The 22952-nt window shown below is 38.6% G+C and overlaps 1 protein-coding gene across 4 annotated transcripts in view; it reads left to right on the forward strand.

Annotated features, from left to right (window-relative positions):
• Positions 1-18443, forward strand: part of PLPPR1 (phospholipid phosphatase related 1) — a 216765-nt gene extending 198322 nt beyond the window's left edge. For 2 of the 4 annotated variants that reach the window (XM_033123628.1, XM_033123627.1), the window contains 4 exons: positions 1906-2156; positions 5417-5593; positions 9116-9247; positions 14746-15847. In XM_033123628.1, coding sequence (XP_032979519.1) covers positions 1906-2156; positions 5417-5593; positions 9116-9247; positions 14746-14778 — 593 coding nt within the window. In that variant the 3' untranslated portion in view covers positions 14779-15847. Of the gene's footprint in view, positions 1-1905; positions 2157-5416; positions 5594-9115; positions 9248-14745 lie in introns of all 4 variants that reach the window. The other 2 variants (XM_033123629.1, XM_033123630.1) reach the window with 2 other exon arrangements.
• Positions 18444-22952: the final 4509 nt, after the last annotated feature.

Consider the following 22952-nt stretch of genomic DNA (forward strand, 5'->3'; position numbering starts at 1 on the left):
AGACTTGCTCTTCTGCTCTTTGAGAGACTTGCTTGAAGATGTAAAAAAAAATGTCTAACCACTCCGATTTTCAGAATGTAAGGGTGAAAATTGCCACGAATGATCCATGAATGCCTACTCTCAGAGGTCAGACCCTATGAGATTGAGCTGGCTGAAGCTATTAAAAGAGCCAGTTCTCATTGTGATAAAGCACATCCTGGCAAAGCCACAAAAAAAAGAAAATTATAGCAATCAATACAGATCAAAATGAAAACCGGATGAAGTTTTCAGCCAAACTTGTCTCCACTTCTGCTATAATGGATTAACTTCTGGGTGCTGATATCAGCACAATTTGCAGATTCAGGACATTGAAGATGGGAGTCAAAATTGAGTAGAAATTTAATTGAAAGTCTAGCAGACCTTTGGCATTTGCAAGGGTTAACACTGCCTCTCACACGTGCCAACTTCTCCCATAATTGAGCTGCATTTGAAAAGTCGACTTTTCCCCTTCAAGTGACTTGTACATACCATGGCACTGCATAGCCTCTCTTAGTATATTTGGTATATTTAACAGATAATCTATAGATGTTCTGAATAGGTTTTGAAAGAATTCACAGTGAAGCTTCCTGTAAGGAAATCTGTCTATCCATTTTCAAGCCTAGTGAGGTGAATCCTGTGGAATTTGCCAAAGAACAGATAAAAATCCAGAAAATATAGCCTACCCACAGGATTCTCGGCCAAACAGCAGAGTCAGTGTGGCAGAAAGAATAATGCTCTCCTCTCCCAAAATGCCCATATCCCAATCTCTGGAAACTGTGGATATGATACCTTACGTGACAAGAGGGCATTTACAGGTGTAGTTAAATAAGGATCTTGAGATGAGGAGAGTGTCCTGGATTTTGCAGGTGGACTCGATATAATCAAAGGGTCCTTATAGGAGGGAAGCAGGAGAATCAGAGAAGATGTGACAATGAAAGCAGAGGTCATAATGATAGGATTGCCGAAAGGGGTCATGAAACAAGGAATGATGGCATCTTCTAGAAGCTGGAAATGGCAAGGAATGAATTCTACCCTGGAGCTTCCAGAAGGAACACAGCCCTACCTACACTTTCATTTTAGCTCAGTGAAACCTATTTTGTATTTCTGATCTCCAGGACTGTAAGAAGATAAATTTGTGTTATTCTAAGCCATCTTGTGTGTGTGGCAATTTGTTACAGCAGCCATAGGAAAATAATACAGTCAACAACATTTGTCTTTAACACCCTTTCTTCTAATTTTCCAACATCAAATGAATTATCCATTTCAATGAAGGTTTCTGGAATGATCTTTTTTCTCTCTTTTAGGGACCACTCCCTGCCAATCTCATTCACTCTCACCTGCCATGATGTTAGAGATAACTCCTGCTAGGAGAACTTGCATTTCCAAACAGGACTTCTATAGAAAGAGAACTGATGTTGAGTAACTATTATACTTAGGGCCGGGCACCATGGTGGATATTTTGCACCTATCTTATTTTATCTCTCCAACTCCTTTTAGAGGTATCACTCCCTCCAACCATTTTGTAACAGGGTACCAAGGTTCAAAGAAGGTAAATAACTTATTCTGTGAATGAATCACCAAAGGTGGGACTGGAGTCCGTGTCTACATGACTCCAAAATCAAGTTCTTCCCATTAGAACATGCTGCTTCTAATTTACTTATACAAAACAAAACAATGCTAACAGCCGAATGTCTGCCTCAATTTGGAAGAAATAGTGATTTGGGAGGTAGATACCACTCCCTGGAAAGATAAACGTGAGGGCACAGTTTGACACTGGGGAGGGCCTTTTTGATAATCATCATGGACACTCACTGCTGTTTCCTCTCAGGGACAAAACCTATCAAAGGTGCATGTCACCATTCCTAATGATTTTAAATCTCCTTATAGGGGTATTTGCGTTTGGACTTTTTGCTACTGACATTTTTGTAAACGCTGGACAAGTGGTCACTGGGCACCTAACACCGTATTTCTTGACTGTGTGCAAACCGAACTACACCAGTACAGACTGCCGAGCCCACCACCAGTTCATAAACAATGGGAACATTTGTACCGGGGATCTGGACGTGATAGAAAAGGCTCGGAGATCTTTTCCTTCCAAACACGCTGCTCTGAGCATTTACTCCGCCTTATATGCCACGGTGAGTATGCAAATCTTGCCAGCACTCCCAAGTTGAGTTCTGGCTGGGATGTGAGTCCCACTGCCCTCCTCACCCCCATTCTTTCATCATTGCCACTTATAGTGATATTTAAAGTCATGTTGTATCATGTTTCTCCTATATACTATCGCGCTGGTCCCCCACCCCCAACATCCCAATGTAATATCCTGACCTGCCAGAAGATATTAGTTCTGGAAAGAATGTTGACAATCACTTAGTCAAATCTTCCCATTTTACAGATGCAGAAACTGAGACCCAGAGAATTACTCACAACACATAGTTAGAGCTGGTACTCAGACACCTGGCACCATGTCTGGGATTCTTTCACTGTCCACAACAAAACACTGCCAAAGTTTTGCTTGGTTCCAGAGCAGCACACATTTCTTACACCTGCCTACAAATTTGCAGATGTGGGCCTTATATGAATGGCTGCCCCGGCAGTGCAGCAGACCCAGGATAAAGACACAGCTTTCCTCTGCTCCACCTGAAACTCTTCTCCATCACTTTCCCAGGACAGATGTGTGATCCTACAAGACCCCCAACATGCAAAAGTTCACTTCTTACTGCTCCCCAGATCACACAGGCTTTGACTGCCCCCACTGAGGTATAATGTTCTCTTTAAATTTTTTGCTCTCATCACAGAGAAAACATAAAGTGTACTGCACATCTTAAAATTCAAGAAGAAACAATAGTGACCCTTTTATTTTTCTACTCCTTAATTGCATCCATTTGGGAAAGGACCTCATTTCACTTTTCTCTGGCATATGCTTCCATAGAACTGAGAGCTAGGGATTAGCTCAAATGCTAGATATCATATTCAATTACCTCTGCAAGAGCGACTGTGCTCAAAACCACCCCTTTTCCTTACTTCAAATTATTTTATATTCAGGATATGGCTAGTCCAGTGATTCTCAATGAAAGGTGAGGGAAGAAGACAGAGGAAAGACCACTGTCAAACTACTCAGTTTTCCCAGAGATTCTGAGCACGCCTTCGACCCCCAACCCCTCAGGGGCATGTCCCATCCCCGCCACTGAGAGTGGGCCTCTGATGGAAGATTATCTGTGCCATTGCCCAGAATACATACATCCAGGGTGGAAAAAAGTGACTGACTACCACTCTAGTCTCTTTCATAGAATTTAAAATAAATTGCTGAATATTCTCTTTAGAACAAAGGTTCTTTTTGTCCCATTTACAGGATCACATCTATAGGATCAATTCGTCAACCACCGATTATCCAAAATAAGTCTTCCTAGTGATTCCTTTTACATCTACTCTTTGATGAATACATGATAAAAGTTATTTCAGCTGCCCTCACATTAAAGAAACTTGGACATAAATAATACAGAAGCTTCAATTTACAAAACAGATCACTTGTAGCTTGGTGAGACTTCTTCGCTTTACAAAATAAAAACAAAAACAAAACTCTGCCAGTTATTTTTTTAAGCAAAGAAAGTTCTCTCAGGCACTCAGCATATTTTTTCAATTTTCAAAATACTGATTTCCCCTAAATTATCTCTAATGTAAGTTATATGAAGCAATGTACTCTTGCACCTTTTTCTATATTTTGACCAGACTCCTCATTGCTATGTGAAATTAATTTTACACCATTATAAAATTAAATCTGTTACTCAAAATGAACTACTCTCATCAAGGGAGATATAAATTTCTTTGGAGGAGAATGAAGTCAGTAGAGTCAGCTTATTCAGAATAGATGCAGCTATAGCACGTTTTCAAGGATTCAGACATGTTCTGATTCAAATCATGCCCCGCAGACAGACAATCATCAGATAAAAACCCTGATACAAGATTCCAATTGGGCAAATATTTCTGAGCCCCTGTTATATGTGAAGTGCTTTTAGAAATTACTCAACAAAGATTTCCTAACTACTAGCTAATACTGTGAAGAATGTTAACTATCTATAGGCCTCATGCTCTTAATAATTTGTAATATTATAGGAAAGATTAATAAAGGTTATAATTAAAAACAATATAGAAGTAAATAAATATACCTAGTATAAATGTTTCATTTCTTACACAGCCTCAGAATGGTATAATAATATGCTCTAATTTATGTAACTCTGATCTAACCACATATGATACAAAGAATCCCATCGTTCTATATTCACACCAGTGTTGAAGCATCATTCTAGGAAGTTAACAGATTCCATTATAATATTGTAAAATGCATCTATTTGAATTTGTATTTGCTCAAGCCACACAAACATACTACAGACTATAATTTAGGTATCTGCATACTATTTTGCAGGGCTGCAAACTCCATTATCACATTTGTTAAAGAAACAATGGATCAGTAATGCCCTCTACTGGTTTCTTGTAACCATTACCAAGGTGATCAAACAAAGTGTTTACTTATTTGAAAAAGGCACATCTTGCTAACTCTGCTCTACCAGGGACACGTGTGATAATTGAGCCGATGAAACTTAAGAGTCTTACCCAGCGCCTCACAATGAAATAAGAACAGCCTACGTAAACTTAGGCTTCCTGAATTTCAGGTGTCATAAGTTTAATCGTGCTTTACTGAAGTCATGTCTTCCCAAGGTTTCATATGTCAGGGCACCTGTTTTAAAAACGTAATATTTTAAAACACACTGGAGTAAATGAATGGATAGAGCTGATCACAGTTGTCTCAAGGAATGTGGGAACCAGTTTCCCAGCACAACTGAAATCTAGTTGTGTGACACACTGGTTTTGAAGTTCTAATTCAGTCAATTAATTAACACTTTTGTATTCATTTTTGGAAAGTATGAAGAATCAGCTTGAACTATGGGGGACCCAAAAAGTAAAATGGACAGCCACTCACCTACCTGGGCTTCCCCTGCATAAAATTTATTCTCAGAGAAAGTTTCTTTGGTATCTGAGAAACTTATATGGGTTTCCTAATACCCCAAATGATTCTTTAGTTTGTCACATTAAAAACTACGTGTTCTAAATCTGATCATGATTACATAGTCATTTTTCCTGCCACTATAATTTCTGTTCACGTGCCCACAAGAATATAAAACGCCATGATTAATGTATGCCTATTCATCGTTTTTGCTGTGCTCGTTGCCTCCCCAAATTCTTCCCTGAGTAGCCCAGGGGAGTTGTTCACCCTGTCAATGTGGTTGCTTTGGCACAACCCTTGTGTGCGTGAGCTGGTGTGTGTGCATGCATGAGAGTGTGTACTCTGCCTGAGACAGCTGCCTGGTGCAGTCACTCCCCCGTCTCTGTCCTATTCCAGATGTACATCACAAGCACAATCAAAACGAAGAGCAGTCGACTGGCCAAGCCAGTGCTGTGCCTCGGGACCCTCTGCACGGCCTTCCTCACGGGCCTCAACCGGGTCTCTGAGTATCGGAACCACTGCTCCGACGTGATCGCGGGCTTCATCCTGGGCACCGCTGTAGCGCTGTTTCTGGTAGGTTAGCTTCCCTTTCTGCCGTTTTCCATCTCATGCCCTCTAAAAGGCTGTCAGAGATCATGGTGAGTCAGGTTTCCCAGACTTCACAGTCTAAAACCAGGTTCCCCTGACCCCAACCTTTTGAGCTGCAATTATTCTCCAAGTATTGTGCACCCTTTTGCTGCAAGAATGATTTCCAAAGCACCCTTTCTTTCAGAAATATGATTGTATATTCCCTCTGGGGATCAGGGAGAGGAATTCCCAGGAAATATGGCTTGCTCCATTTCCTTCAACACTGTGTTTGGGACTGAGTCAGGACCGACTCGTAATTTGGCATACCTTCAAACCATTGCTAAAATATTTCAGAAGGTATTGGGAGCAGAAGCTAAATTGCTTAGGGGATGAACAGAGAAAAAAGACTACTGGTGGAAGCAGGCAGCCCTTTCTCCAGCATCCCCGAGAGACTCGGCTCTGACCTAGATTTGCATATCCCACTCAGAAATATGAAAACCCTCAGCTGACCTCACCCAGACTTTTTAGAAAGCCTCTGTTATTACCCGAACATGCCTCGTGGGCATCTTATTTCTGCCACAAGTAGATTCTCAACCACATATAATAATATTCCTGGAGGTTAGTTTTGGTTAATACACTTTTCTCCACAGCTTTACATTTCTGATGATATTTTAGTTTCTCAAATAGATGGGAGCCTAGCAACTGGCTCTACTAGGAAATCTCTTACTCTGAGTTGGATTGGAAGAGAAGAGATTAATTTTTATTGTTTTGATTTTTCACACTTTTATTGAGGTATGATAGGTATATAATAATTGGTAGATAAAGTGTACAATTTGATCAGTTTTGACATACAGATATATCCTTCTCTCCCACCCTTCCCTTTCCCTCATTCCCAAACAACCACTGATCTTCTTTCCATCACTCTATGTTAGTTTTCCTTTTCTAGGATTTCATATCAATGCAATCATATAGCATGTATTCTTTTTTCTGGCATCTTTCATTCCACATAGTAATTTTGGGATTCGTTCTTGTTATAGCATGTATCAACAATTCATTCCCTTTTCTTGCTGTGTAGTATTCCATTTCATGGGCACACCATAAAGGTGTAGGGTTTTTAATAATCTCCAAGGATTTAAAATAGGCCCAAAAGGATTTACAATAAGTCACATGTTATACGTGAAATGAATCCCCTAATAATATTCCAAAAGCTTCCCCTCTGAGACAGAAGCCATCATACTATGGATGTCCCTCCTCCCATTCTTCCCTTCCTGGCCGAAAGCTCATTAAGACTGGCATCTCACATAGATGAATTTCACATTCCTCTGGCCTAACTCCACCTTGTCTTATCCCTCCTCCTTGCCCTCCCCAGCGTACAAAATACACATATACCTTTCCCAACTGCTCACTCAGACTTTCCCAATGCTTTCACCTGCTAAGAGTCACACAGGAAATGCCCACACTTATTCAGAACACTAATTGGGAAGCTCCATTCTAAATCAAAACTATGTTTAATGGATCCAGGCTTTCTTTCTGTAGCGAAAGACAAAGGACTTACGTGCAAATTCTCCCAGGGAAGCCGCAGGAAAAGTGGTGCTGAGATGATCCTGACATGTTGACTTCTCACAGGGAATATTTCCCTAAGAGTGCTTTTTAAAAGGAGGAAAGAATATGAGTGACTTAAAGAAAAGAGAGGGTTTTCCAAGGGAAATCAGTGGTACATAAATGAAGGCTTAGGCTCAAAAGGAAAGCCAAACAATTTCGCCGTCCATCAGATCTGGCGCCAGCCATCCCCAGAGAGAAAGAGCAGTGTTGACTGTTGCAAGAAATTTAATGGGGCCTTTATAGGATGAAATCTGTAAAATCCTTTGTATTTGGTAAGACCCCACATACCAATTCTGCTTTAACACTAAACTTGTTTTCTCTCAGTAACTCACAGCCCTGTTTCCTACCACTTAGTTCCTATTTGATCTTCCCAATTGATGGCAAATGTCAAATTTTGTGTCCTTCATGTAAGAAATGATCTTCATGTAAGACCTAGACCTGCTGTTGAGTTGCTCTGGCAGGAGACAGCGCACACTGTCTCCCAATGGATCTTCATGTGCACATGTACACACCTCACATAAGCTCACACTAAGCTGGGAAATGGGAGGGGAAGGATATCGTAGAAGAGACTAAAAGCATCTCCAAGCAGAGACTTGGAGAGGAGACAGAGAGGAAAAGAAAGGAGAGTCTGAGAATAGGAACATACTTGTGGTGTATGTTCACTATTGTTTTGTGTTTCCTGTGAAGATGAAAGTGGGAGGGGGGGAGGTTATTAGTTGAGCAATTATTACAGACCCTACCCTTCACATACACACCAAATCAGGTGCTCCTAGGACGACCCTAAAAATATTCTTCTCCTCATTTCATAGATGAGGAAAGTGAGGCTCAAAGATAAGTAACTTGCCCAATGGCCACCCAACCAATAAGCCACAAATGTAACCTGAGTCTCTCCAACTCCAGAGTTCCTACACCTTCCACTTCTCCCATTTCCTGAGTGGAGGAAGTTTAAGCAGAGCTGGAGAGTGAAATGGAGGAAAACTAGATAGAGAATATTTATGTAAATGTGCTGCAGGGTCTGAAGAATTACAGAAAAGATTCAAAGGCACTGGCTGTAGAAAGAAAGATACAGACCAATGGAAGAGAGAGCATGGAAAGAAACAGATAAACTGTACATAAGAAAAAGAAGCAGAGCAGATGGTAAAAACAGACTCAGTTATGAAGGGGCCTCAGCAGAAAATAAAGAAAAGTGGGTAGTAATTTAGAGGACAGTTTTTGTGGGCTTTTTTTTTTTTTTTAATGGAAGCGATACAAGTGTCACTAATGAGTTATTTAAACTTAAGCAAATATTAGTCACATAATTTAAGGATGACCATCTTACACAGAAACTAAAGACTAGCTAACATTGAATGAGTATTTGCTATGTTTGGCACTTGTTAAGACGCAAAATATTATAGTGGTGTGAGCTATGGAGTTTAAACCTCTGTGTGGCCTTGGGCAAGCTATCTAGTTTCTCTGTGCCTCCTCATCGAAGTTGGAGATGATAATAGTACCTTTTAAAAATAAGATTGTTGAGAAGGTTAAATGAAATAAGGTAAAATCCTCAGCACAGTGCCAGACACGTGGTGGCTCTCAGTAAGTGTTAGCTGTTAATTATAAGGTGGTTTACAATCATCATGTCTTTTAATTGTTATAGATCTATGAGGTAGGTATATTATTCTCATTTTACTGGTGAGAAAACAGGCTCAATGAGACGGATTGATTATGGCTGGCCATCTAGTGACCAAACAAATGCTTCCTCAGCACCTAGAATGTGCTAGCAGACACCCTGGACCATATCTCAGGTCTTTCCATGGTCCCTGTCCACCGGCTCAAAGGAAAAAAGTCTCTATGGCAATGATATTCTTGGGAAAAAGCCTGCCACCCTCAGAGATGGCCAGGCATTGATGGCTGTAGTCTGACCCAATCTTTTTTCCCCTCATCCTGCAGGGAATGTGTGTAGTCCATAACTTTAAAGGAACGCAAGGATCTCCTTCCAAACCCAAATCCGAGGATCCCCATGGAGTCCCCCTAATGGCTTTCCCAAGGATAGAAAGCCCTCTGGAAACCTTAAGTGCACAGGTATAGTAAAGTGATTTTAGCAAACCAAACCCACAGACTCAGGCCTGTTATCTTGGAAGGTCAATTAATCCATTCCTCTACTGTAAGCAGGATACCACTGGGTCTTACCAGCACCTATAAAAATCTGATATGAAGCACTTCACAACTTCTTCAATTAGTCCTGTATTTATTCTGGGGCTTGGCAATCATGAATCCTCAGAAGTTCTTAGGTAGTAATGTCTAACTGAAACCGCAGCTGCTTCAGGATACCTGGATCTCAGTAATACCACAGTTATAAAATTTGGACCAATCATTTGGGAGGCCAATTTGATTTACTAACTAGAACAATAATATTTGGAAAGAAAAAGGGCCTGTTACACACAGTGACAGATGTAAACTAGAAGCACATTAAAAAGGTTATTAACTAAGTGTCCTTTTGGACGTATTTTGATGACAACCATCAAAAACTCAATGCAACAAAACTTGCTGATCACTTATTTACCCCAGGACCTTGTTTCATGCCAGGGATACAGAAAATAATTAGCTACACAATTCTTTCCTTCAAAAAACTCACAGATGATCAGGAAAGATGGATATAAATGAGTAATCATAATATGGCATGCCGAATCAGAGGTCCAAAGAGTGCTATGTGAATACAAATGAAGAAAAAAAAAATCTATTCTGCTTGAGAAAACAGGGAAAGCCAAGGAGAAGGAACGCCAGCTGAAAGGAGCCTCGAAAGAAGGCATTATGCACTTACTTTTGCCTGAGACAGTTGTTAGGTGCTTTACAAATGTATTATTATTTTAACAACACCCATTCAATTGATAGTATAATTCCTATTTCCAAGATAAAGACAGGAATACTGAAGATAGCGATGTTAAATGACTTTCTGAATACCACATAGCTAACATGCAAGAGAGCTGAGTCAGGTTCCTTGAGCAGACAGGCAATGACTAATAATAAAACAGTGTTTTTATTATCATGCCACTTTTCTCAGGTAGCTGAGCCTTGCTAAAATATTTACTCCCTGCTAAAATATTTACTTGCTGCTAAAATGTTTACTTTCCATAACAGTCTAATTATCTTGAAATTTTGTTCGTATTTGGTATTTTCTTACTAAACCGTTTTTATAGATCATGCAAGGGAAAAGCAAATCACCTTCCACTAGAATTGGCATGTGCTTCATGTCAGTATAGTGTAAAAATAATATTTTTCACTATTTAAAGATTGTTAACTATCAGACATCTCTCTAAAACAACTATCCTATTTCTTTTCACATTCAATGAAGTCTTTTTAATTTTATCAATAACCTGAAAAAAAATAAAATAAAATAAAGCTATTTCCTTCTTGGGAAAAATACTCAGGGCTCTCCATTAAATCCAGTGCCAAGTATTTTCTTTGTTTATTTTATCTTAACCTGATTAAGATGAAATTTTTGACTTGGTCTAATTAGAAATAATATACTGAAAAATGTATTATTGGTTTATTTATATACAGCCAGTTGATGCAAGTGGAATGACAAATTAGCTAAACAATGATACCTTGTAATAAAATGGTGAAATAGACTCTCCCTAGTTTTTCTTAGTATTTAGTAATATGTTTCTGTACCTGGTGAGGTCAGAGTGGTTCCCTCTATTATTCAGATGAAGCAACTGAAGACAAAGGTCAATTTTAAAAGCAAAGAAATATTTACTGAATTCCACAAACACGTCAGCCTCTGTGTCCTTGTAAATGCTATTTACTTCACCCCAAACATCCTGGTCTTAGGACACACCCCTTTTCACCCTGTCCTTCTGCCCAGCACGGCTCACGCATTATCCTCTGTCTGAAGCCTTCTCTAGATTTCCTTCTCTCTTCTCCCTCAGAACCATGAATAGCTGACCAGGCCAAGAGGCATCCAGGCCATATTATGGGGGGTTACACTTACATTGAAAAATAAAGCCCCACACAGGGTTTCAAAAACCACGATTCACAAGATAGATGACAAATTCTTTGAAAATATATATTTCTTGTTCACTACAAGCACTAGTGGAACTTCTTTTAAATTTGTTCATATGTCTTTGTATCCATATAGATCACCTCATCTAGATATAATTTGAGGAATTTCCTGAGTACCAAGCTTGGGCCAAAGGACCCTCAGGGACCCTCATGCGATTGCCCCTCACAGTGCCAATAGCGCCCTGTCATATCCGCCTCCCACAAGGACTTAGAGATCTTTGAGGATCTGAGCCACGTCTTACTTACTCTCCATATTTCTTGGCATTCACTAAGTGGGAAATCAATGTTTGATGGAAAGACAGACGCAAGCCAGAACCAAAATCTGAACTAGACACTTTAGTCAAAACCAAGAACCTAAAATCAGACCATAGTCACTATCTGAACCTCCATGTAAATTAGAAATTTATGAGACACAATAACAGGACGTTTGTAGGCTACATAGTCAAAACGAAGCTACAGGAAGCTGAGTGGAAACTATTACCTCTCAAGTGATGTCTTCCATACCAATTGTGGAAGAGTCAGGTAACCAAGCACCTGTTTTTAGTGTCAAATATTTCCACATGGGTTAGTTAGGAGACTATACCCTTTATTCATTGGTCAAGAAATGTAAGTTAGCATTTATTACGAGCCATCACGTTCAATCTCACAATAATCCTGCAATTGGCGTTATTATTGTATTTTATAGATGAAATAAGGAAGTCATGAAGACTTTAAGGTGCATGCCCAGGGTCACCCAGTCCAAATGGAAACACAAGCCCATCTATTTCTGAAGGCCCTGCTTGCTGCACCGTATGACCTGATGTTTCATTCAAGGGGAATTCCATTCTGAAATCTGCAGCTCTCAGCACTGAATATAGAAACATGCCATAGGGGATAGTGTGTTTGAATTGAGCTGCACAGACTGGTGAATTTGACCTGAGCTACAGTTCTTCCAAAATAAATATGCCCTGTATTTTCCCCGTGGGCAAGAGCTCCCTGTGCAACTCCAACAGCAGTGGTTTCTGTCAGAAGCCGCTCTTTTGTCATTTCTGGGATAGGGTCATCTACTCCAGAAGAGGACCTCGGGGATCTGAGAGAAGTGAACCTCTCTTCAGAGCACACATTCACGTACATGAAATGCATCCCGCTGTTCAAAATACCTCACGGAGGATACTGTCTGGATGGGGAGGGAACGAGTCACCCTCCATCCCTTCCCCCTGAGACCTTCTTTCCCCTTTGCCACTGGCAGCCCCCAGAGCTACAGTGTTCTTTTTCCTCTCTAAAACTTCAACTGAAATTTGCATATGTGCCTTCTGTGATTCCCCTTAGCAGGGCTGATTGAAACATGGTGCATTTTTCTAAAATCTTTCCCAAGTACTAAAGAGAAACCAAAAAGAAATAATTATAGGATGCAAACGAAACAAAAATGGTCGAATTTCCAAAGCATTATTTTGTGGCCCTGTAGAGTTACAGTGATCTCACAGAGACCCCCTTTTAGGATGGCACCGAGTTACTGTGATCCTGAAGACACCAGCTTCAGCTCAGCCACATATGGCATCGCCACGTCTACATTCACCTGAGCAATCAAGATTGCTGAGTGTAGAGCAATTTGTGTCCTTGTCAAGTGCAATTTAGATTAACAAAGAAATTAGAGATGAAACAATTGTATATAAAGTTTCCCTGGGTCTCCAGGCAGGGGGGAAACAAGATATCTTTTTCCTTTAATACACACACACACACACACACACACACACACACACACACACACACACACACACACACACACACCAGAATCCGATCTATGCTGAGACCCACATGCCTTGGACTTTAGGAGATTCTGATTCAGCAATTCTGGGGTGAAAAATATGATATTTAAGAAAATATTCCCAGAGGAATATGGCCCCCTTCGTGAGAAACTAGTGATATCATAGACTTCATATTATAAATAGAAAAAAAAAAAAAAGACTTGGAGAGTTAAAGAAATCTGCCCAAAGTCTTCCATTTAATTAGCTGAGGATGTTGAATTACTTTATCTTTACCTCTTACTCGTAAGTGAAATCTTATAAACATATAAATGACCAAAATATTGACCAAATTTCTTTTCAAAAAACATAAAAGTAAAAATTTTTGCATAAAAGGAGAAGTTATTTTTCACATTATGGCAAGAAATGCATCAAACCTTCATTTTCACAAATATGGCAGATAGAAGTATCTTAAAAAATACAAAAGACTTAGTTTCTAAAATGCATAGTTGAGCTTTCAGGAATGTAATGTAAATCTCTAGTGTCCTAAAAACCAATAGGAATCAGGAAAACTGTAATAATTAAGTAGATCTATAGCCAAAGTTTCTTAAGATATTTGCCAATTCCATGGACTAGGGTTTTTAAATTCAAACAAAAGAGAAAGACTTGGACTGCAAAAGGTGGAGGTTATACAGTTGACCCTTGAACAACACTGGTGTTGGGGAGCTGACCACCACACGCAGTCGAAAATCCACGTATAACTTTTGACTCCCCCAAAACCCTAACTGGTAGCCTACTGTTGACCAGAAACCTAAGCCTTACCAATAACATACAGCCAATTAACACATATTTTGTATGTTATGTGTATTATATACTGTATGCTTACAATAAAGTAATCTAGAGAAAAGAAAATGTTATTAAGAAAATTATAAAGGAAGAGAAAATACATTTACAGTATTTATTTTTAAAAATCTGCTCATAAGTACACAGACCCACACAGTTCAAACCCATGTTGTTCAAAGGTCAACTATATATATAAGTTATATAAACAAAAGAGATAGAGGTTATATATAAAAAAAGCCATATAAACAAAAATTGATAGAATTACAAGGAAAAATGGACAAAGCTGCAATCATAGTATGAGATCTTAACACACTTCTCTAATAAGAAATTAAAAAATATAGTAAAGACATTAGATGATTAATAAGGTTGATCTAATGTGCATTATATACAATGCTTCTCAAAACACATGAAACATTATGAAAATAGACACCTACATGACTATAAAGTAAGACTCAAGGAATTTTTAAGAATCTATATCACACAGACCACATTCTCTATAAAAAGTTCAAAGATACTTAAAAAAAAAACCTATACATTTGAAAATATTAAACTCACTTCTATATGACTCATGATTCAAAGAATAATTCATAAGGAATTTTTTCAAAAATTAGAACTGTTCAACATTAAAAACATCACTTTTAAAAAGATGTGGGATACAGCTAAATTTACTTTGAGATCCTAAATGTTCATATTAGAATAGAGATGAGTAAATATAAGACAGAATTATATACAGAACGAATTCAGGTGAAGAAATAATCTGATTTAGGCTGAAAAATCAGGGAAGATTTAACAGAAGAGGTAACAACTTGAGGGGCCTTGGAAGAACATATCAGAAAGAGGGAACAGCCTGTGCAAACTCGAGGAGACAAGAAAGCAAGGGATATTCAAGAAAAAGTGAGTGTGTGCATAAGTCAGTGAACCCAACTCTAAGATTTGATCTGCTTATGTTTGCAGAATCACTCTGCCTCCATGACCGAAGTTACCTGAGATGGCTGATGTGTCACAAGCTGTTTTTTTTATCACCCTCCAATTCAATACTTCAAGACACACAGTTACTTGATGTCAAACTGTGAAGACAAGTATTATGTTTATCTAGTTAGAGGCTGATGTTTTGTACATTTTTTGTATAAGGAAGTGATGTAGCTTGCCCTGACTTTTTTTTCTGTTCAGCTTTAATATATTTATGCGAGAATTTTAAACCAACAAAATTTTCTTCTTGTTCAAGTGTGCATTGAAGAACCACATTTATTCAATGATTGATGTTTTGTGATATTTGTACACAAACCTTCTTTTCTCAGTTTTATAGACACAGAGATTAAAAAAATATAACAGTTCACTTTAACCTTTTATTACCACAGTTTCTGCCTCCTCCAGAATTTTTTAATATTAATGAAAGTTAACTTTTGAGTTGCAGAGAGGACTATGTTGGTTAATGGTAAATCTCAAAATCAATTTGTACAGAAAGAAATAATACTTTCAAAAAGAACTTTGTGTTCTGATCTCTTAACATGTTGTTGCATTCTAAGTTAAAGTAACATATTAATGAAGTCTCCTAGTTACACAAACAATTGGCAGAAAATTCTGGATTTGAGGAGTGTTGGGGTTATTATGATTCTTTTTTAAATAATGGTCTCTCCCATCTAAGAAACTCAAGATCTTCCTGGAATTATGGTGACACTGCAGACGTCTTTCCAAACAGCAGCCAGCACCAGCCTCCCACATCAACTCGACAGTTTTGTATATCATATTGTATGGACTTTATATGAAAATGAATATTTTACAGTTTGCACAGTATTATTTTACAGAAAGCATATCAGAGCATCTACAACCCAGAGCCCAGAGCAAGAGCCTGACTTTGTGGCTTTCAATTGTTCTAGAATTTTCACTGCATCTCATTTTTCTAGCATGGTAATAACTGCTGTGTAACTCCTTTACGAGAGGATCTCCCTTGTCTGTACCTATTCGAATGTTTTCTTGACACTTCCGTTTTGGCTCTTCTTACCTTTTTTTGTACATATTTTTTTTCTAAAGAGAAGGAAAAACGTTATCACAAAAATGTATTCTGGCTCATGTCCTTTGTTTTAAGCTTTATTCACTGGGCAAAAGTATTTGAAGAGTCACAATGAAGGGACTCAATAAATATTTATACTTTTCAGTTCCACGCCTGCTGAGAGAAATCCTAACCGAGGCTGTACGTATTAGCACCAATATTAGAATCTAGGTCTGTCTGACTCCAGATTCCTCTCTTTCCAATACATCAAGATGCCTTCGAGCCAAGTCCACATCATTTCAAAGGCTTTTCAATGTGATGTATCTACTTAGATGGTTCAGAGGATGGTGTAAGTGAAAAAAAGCACATCATGAGAAGGATGTATTCCGCTTATGAGAAGAAATAATTTGAAAGCTTTGGGTTCTCCAATCTTATATAAGCTACCTAAGTGTAATGTTGTCCAATTTCAGAGTGATTCATTTTCTAAACATATTTTAAGATTTTTTGGTAACAGCAATGAGAGCTCAAATCTATTTCATTGTTCATAATAAGACATTCTGGAAAAGGCTGTCATGCTATATTAATTTTACATTACCCATTGCTTGTCACAATGAGAGTCCATTTAAATGTCTGACTCCCAGATGGTATTTCCAAGAACTTAAGTCAGGTTGGCAACATGAGTGTTATCCTTCTATTCTTCTCTCTGGTTTTGATCTGGATGGACCTATTCAGAGTGTTCCAAGATCTCTAGCCATAGAACCCAATTTTCTGGCCTTGGGCTTGGTGGGTATTGGTACATGACCGAGTCATGCTCCACAGGACACCACACTGGGGCACTTGGAACTAAGGGGCGTCCCTGGGCTCACATCCCTCGGTTCCCTGAGCCAGTCTGTGTCCCTCCATTATGCCTTGGCAAACTTAGTGTTGCCCCTAATTAGCCACAAGTCACTTCATGGGTCTGACCTTGATCTTTCAAGCCTACCACTTGAGATTCACGTCTTAGGGCTAGGGACTCCTCACAGACCTTCCACCAAGAACAAAGCTCTCTGTCTAAATAGAACAAGTGGTCACTTAGCCTCAGAAAGAATAAATTCTGCAATGAGCTTTTCTTCCTCTTTTTAAGGAAAGCCCAGAGTAGCCTGAGAAGTCTGACTTACTGTGAGAAGAAAGTGGAAAGAAACAAAAGGAAGGCTAATAAAGTGAGTTGACATAAACAACCTCATGAGACTGTTAGCCTCTGAGAATATCTATGACTTTTTTTTTTTTTTTTTTTTTTTTTTTAAGGAGGGCACAGCTCACAATGGCCCATGCGGAGATCAAACTGGCAACGGTGGTATTATCAGCATCACGCTCTAACCAACTGATCTAATTGGCCACCCCATGACATCTTTCATTTCTTTGATTTAGTGCCTAAAACAGGGCCTGACACAGAGCAAACTGTTAAAGTGTGTCAAATAGATGGATTCCAGAAATCCTCCTAATTTAAGCTGAGGGAGACTTGACTCATTTGAAAATAAAGAGAATTTGAATGGGACCTAAAGATAGCTGAAAGATAAGTATATTTTAGATACAGGAATAATAAGGGTGAGGAATCTGCACTCAGCAGTTATGAACATGTGAACTGTTATTCTCTGGAGTATTTGAGATCCTCCTCCCTGGCACATGTCGTCAGTTTGGCTCAAGTGAACTCTTATAAAAATTCTTTACAGGTTTGAAGGTTTCTTACATCAACATGTTACATAAAGTCTTATCTCCATTGAATCATCCTGTAAAGCAATTTTTTTTTTGACTTTCACATGATGTTCTGCAGTATTTCAGAATTGAATAAACCCAGGCTCACTGCAGTCGGAGAGACTCATCATACATAATTCTGCACAAAATAGTTCTGTCCCCTTCTCATTATCCCTCTTTGTAGCCAACAGAGTTTTTGCCTTTGTAGGAACCACGTCGTCAGGTAGTCCCCTCATTTGAGTATTTCTTCTCTTCTGTTCTTCAGCAGCCCCAGGGGTAAGTGTGAAGACAGACAGGGGCTCCTCTACTCCAGCTGCCTGTTGTCTGGGAGGCTTTCTATGGTTCGGGGTCTTGGGCCCAGTGAGGTCCACATCTGGGCTAATGGACTCAATCGTAGTCACCGGTTGTGAATAAACTTACCATTAGAATGATTTTGAGTTTTTTGACCACCTTAAAAATAGATTTTTATACATTTGATAAAGTCAATCCTACCAAGATCCACTGGATATGTTTTCATTAATCTCCCACTGCGAGATAAATCACTGATTTTGGTGAACATGTACCACATCTACAGTCATAACTTTCACCCTCATTGGCAGGAAGCTGGAGTCTAATTCTTAAAAAAATAAAAACTTCCTTATTAAATGGTAAACCAAATGACCCTAATATGTATTCTTATAGGATTCTTGGAAGTGAATCTCTACATCAGACTTATTCCTTCTTATTGTCATAGCGTCTTTGTTCTAGGAACAGCAAAAGAAAACACTTAATTTTGACATGCAGTTCAAATGCCATATCCTCTCTGATGCTTTTCCTGGTGACTGAGGACAAAATTATCACTAACATCATCATCACCTCCACCATATTTCCATAGCTTTTATGGTGACTTTACCACATCTGGTAGGGAGAGAGATGTGAAAGCAAGGAGGATATGGTCTGATTCTACCTGATCATTAAGGTAGAATTCTCAGGATGGAAGTCACCACATGCCAGGTCTGGACCTCTCAGTCTTGCAGGCCTGAAACCAGTTCCTTTCTGGCAGCCTCTTACTTACTTACTGTAGCAGGATTTAAAAAAAAAAAAAATCAACCCATTTCTCTGCATAAATATTTTCAAAACCAATCTAAACTTTCTAACGAGCCTCTCTATCCCACTGAGTAGAGGGAAAAACTAAATCTTAACTTGACAATTAAGTGTAATTGTATCTCTTCCAGTAAACCAGTCTCTCTAGGGTAAACTCAATCCCTTTTGAGGACATTAACTCTTTCTTTCGCCTTACATTATTTTAATAATCCTAAACCTCCCTCAAGGCAAGTAGATAGAACCAGAAGGGTGGGAAGGAGCAAGGAAATGCAAAGAGAAATGCATGTAAATACCTTTTAAAATGTTATCGCTAACACACCATAGGCTAAAAAACTAAACTGAAAAAACATTAACTAATGGTGGAATCATCACTCTCTGGTGTCCAAAATTTGGCATCCTTTACCCATACCCCATCTTGTAACTGCACTGTCTAGAAAACCACTTTATTAGTTAAAGTGTTGCTTGGTGAGAGCATGAAATCCCTAAAAGTCCAATAGTGTATATGGATATTTCAATAAGCTATGGGCAAAGCTTACTACACAGCCATGGTCCCATGGTCAAGATGACTTTTCTCTGGTTTTCCTCTGTTGGTGAGTTTTCTTCTTCTTTGTCCCAGTTTTTCTCATTCAGGGCAATGCTGGACATACACTGAATCTTTCTCACTAAGGCGAGAACACACCTCTGCTTGGTCTGCTTTATCTCTGTGTAAGTGTAATAATGTCAAAGTATTTGCAAAAGCCCTGTGTTTTTGGACTAGAAAAAAGTCTGTCTTTTACTATTATTAAAAGGCTTTACATAACACTTTTTTTTTTACTACTAAAGTCTGTCTTTTATATGCTGAGCTAATCAAACTGAGAAATTATAAGGATGCTTACCACATTCAGCTTCAATTACAGTGGAAGGCATAATGTAACAGACTAAAGCTACAGCAACTTGGGTAAATACTGCCATCAGGTAGGTGAAGTAATAGTTACATGAGTCTTGGAAGAAGACTATAAATTCATTCCTATTGTAAGTTCATCTCTACTTATGTGAGTTTAGGTAAGTTAAGCTATCCAAGGCTTAATTAACACATCTGTAAAATGGAAATAATTTAGTGACTCTTTATGCTGTGATGGTTAATTTTATGTGTCAACTTGACTGAGCCACCGGGTGCCCAGACATTTGGTCAAACATTATTCTGAGCATGTCTGTGAGGGTATTTTGGATGAGATTAACTTTTGAATCAGTAGATTGAGTAAGGCAGATTGTCCTCCCTCATGTGCGTGAGCCACATCTAATCAGTTGAAAGCTGAATGGGACGAAAAGGCTGACCTTCCTTCATGTAAGAAGGAACTCCTCCTGCCTGGATGTTTGAGCTAAAACATTGGTCTTTTCCTGCCTTCGGACTCAGATTAAAACATTGGCTCTTCTTGGATCTTGGGCCTGCCAGCTTTCAGACTGGAAGTTACACTATTGGCTCGCATGGTTCTTAGGCCTTCACACTTATACTAGAATTACACCATCAGCTCTCCTGGGTTCCAGCTTGCCAATTGCAAATCTTGGCCTTTCTCAGCCTTTATAATTATGTGAGCCAATTCCTTATAATAAATTTCTCTTCCTCTCTCTCTCTCTCTCTCTCTCTCTCTCTCTCTCTCTCTCTCTATATATATATATATATATATATATATATATATATATATACACATTCTCTTGGGTCTGTTTCTTTGGAAAACCCTAATACAGATTTTGGTACTGAGAGTGGTTGGTAAACTAACAAATATAATGAAATCAGCTAGTTGCTTGCTCCTAATGTCACTGGACAAAGTGGAGAAAGAAAAGGATGAACTGAGGAATTTGAATTCCCAGCTTATGCGCCCCATAAGTGACCTGAAACTTTTATGTGTGCTGAAGGATATCCTTATCTCCTGTAGCCACAGGGCTGAAATTGCTAAAAATCAAACTTAGAATCTTATCTTGTGACTGGCTGAATTACAATGCAATTTGAACACCCAGCCTCATAGAGCTTCGGCTGTTAAAGTGAGGGCATTGATTAGAGAAGGTATACCATAAAGATGATGTGAGAATTAAGTCAGGTAACTCACGGAAACCTTTTAGCAGAGTTTCTAGTATACAGTAAACACTCAATAAGTATTTCTGTGTCTGTATTCCTGCAAAATAGGTGGCAAAATAGGTGACATTTCCAAAATGTCCCTTTCAGACAATCTCCATTCTCTTCAGATATCTCTGACATCTCGTTTGCCAGAACTATGTCCCATGTCCATGCCGACACTAATTGCTGGATAAGGAAAAATGACCACCGTGACTGGTCTACACCAATGAGCACTCACCTGTCGGGGATGGAGTAAGTCTAGAATTGCCAAAGCATAGGGACCCAATCGGGTATTATTAGAAAGGAGGGAAGGTAGACAACCAAGAGTATATACAGCAGAGATTTTGTAACCAATGAAACTTTCTGCCAGAAGCAGAAATCTGTGAAAAGCACATACAAAGAATGAGAGAGAAATACCCAGCCACGGTTAAAACATAACAGTGAAACAGTAGAGTGGCGATGCTTAAAGAAAATCCAGAGACGGGGATGCTGCCAAGTCCAGCATTATACATTATTTGTGTATTCAAAGGCACAGAGACTGTTGTCTTTGAGATAGACTGTCTAACCACCCTAGAAAGGGCATACGATAGGGTAAAAGTCACTGGAACTCATATATACACATAAATAGGAAAATGAGAAGTGTTCTACATATTGCAGTCAGCGAAAGGATACAAGGGCAGAGACGACAGCTTGGAGAATCAAAATGTCTGGGCAGGTCAATTCAGGAGTAATCTTTGTCCACAGGTTATAGAAAACAAGTGAAATGTGTCTGAAACCAGAAAAGCACCCCCCTTTTTTTTTCATTTGTTATGAAATTAATTAGGGGAAATAGGAAAAGCAGGTAGGGCAGATTGTGATGATTGGCACCTCTATACCCCTTGGTAATAATGGATCTCATTTTTGTTCACCGTCCACCAAATGGTCATGTTCTCAATGGATGCTTGGCCCATCTCTATGACCATGGGTAAACCTTGGTTGTCTAAGTTGTTATGATAGTCTTATTCCCCATGCCTGTGATTGCTTTGGACACGAACATGTGATACGGTTTGGGCCCTGAGAGTACCGTACAAAATGAAATCATAATAATAAACCCACCCCTGCTCATATCATGATGGAATCTCAGAACACTAAGAACAAAGAGGAAATTGTAAAAAGCTTTCAGAAAAAGAGGAAAAAAACTCCACAAAGTGCCAGTCTTCTCACTGGCAACCCATGGATGCCAAAATAAAACTAAGACCAAAGTCCTGAAGGAAAATAATTGTTAACTTCAAATTCTGTATGTATAAAAATTACAATTAAACAGGGAGAGCAAAATATAGACAGATGAACATAAATCTTTTAAAATAATAGCTTGAGTTTTTACTTTGGAAAAATGGCCAAATGGATGACAAAGCCAAGAATTAAAAAGACAGGTTGTAAGAAACAGTGAGCAAAGAAATTATTAAAGCACAGTCATGTTCAATAATTATTGATTATAAAACAAAAAATCAATCTGAAATTAATGGGGAGCATCCTGGAGGAAAAGATGTAGTATACGCTAAAGTTCTTCAGGGGCAGAAAGGTAAATGTATTGATTATATATCTTATTTTTTTAACTTTTTATTATAAAAAAATTGCAAACACACATAAAAGTAGAGAAAACAAATGAACCTCACTATACCTGTCATGTAGATGTACTAATTGTTGACATTTCCCACATTCCTGTAGTACTTTAAAACAATTCCCAGATACTGTGACCCTTTACCTCTAAATATGTCAGTATTCATCTCTAAATAGTGACTTTTTATATAACCACAATACCATTATACCACCTAACAAGATAACAACTTTTAGTATAATTTGATATCTAGTCCATATTCAAACTTCTCTCACTGTCTCAGAAATGTGTTTTTACAGTTACTTTGTTCAAACCAGACCCACACAGAGCATTTGGTTGATATGTCTCTTAAGTCTCTTTTAATTCTGAATAGCCCTCCAGCTCACTCCTATGGAGGGGGCGGAATCCACAAAATAAAAAATTTCACATTTTTCATGCGACTAACTTACCAACAAGACCAGGTAAGTTGGTAATTAACTTGTGAAGAGAAGAGATCACATCATAGAATGTCTCACACTCTGGATTTATTTGACTGTCTCCTTGTAAGTGCCATTTAACCTGTTCTCTAGCCACTATATTAATAAGACATTTGATCTATAGGCTTGATTAGGTTCAAGTTTAATTGTTATTAAAAGCTGTTCTAAGTAGTGCTGGGCATTCCACATTAC

The sequence above is a fragment of the Rhinolophus ferrumequinum genome, chromosome 12 (assembly GCF_004115265.2).
Source record: "Rhinolophus ferrumequinum isolate MPI-CBG mRhiFer1 chromosome 12, mRhiFer1_v1.p, whole genome shotgun sequence".
NCBI classification, from domain to species: domain Eukaryota; kingdom Metazoa; phylum Chordata; class Mammalia; order Chiroptera; family Rhinolophidae; genus Rhinolophus; species Rhinolophus ferrumequinum.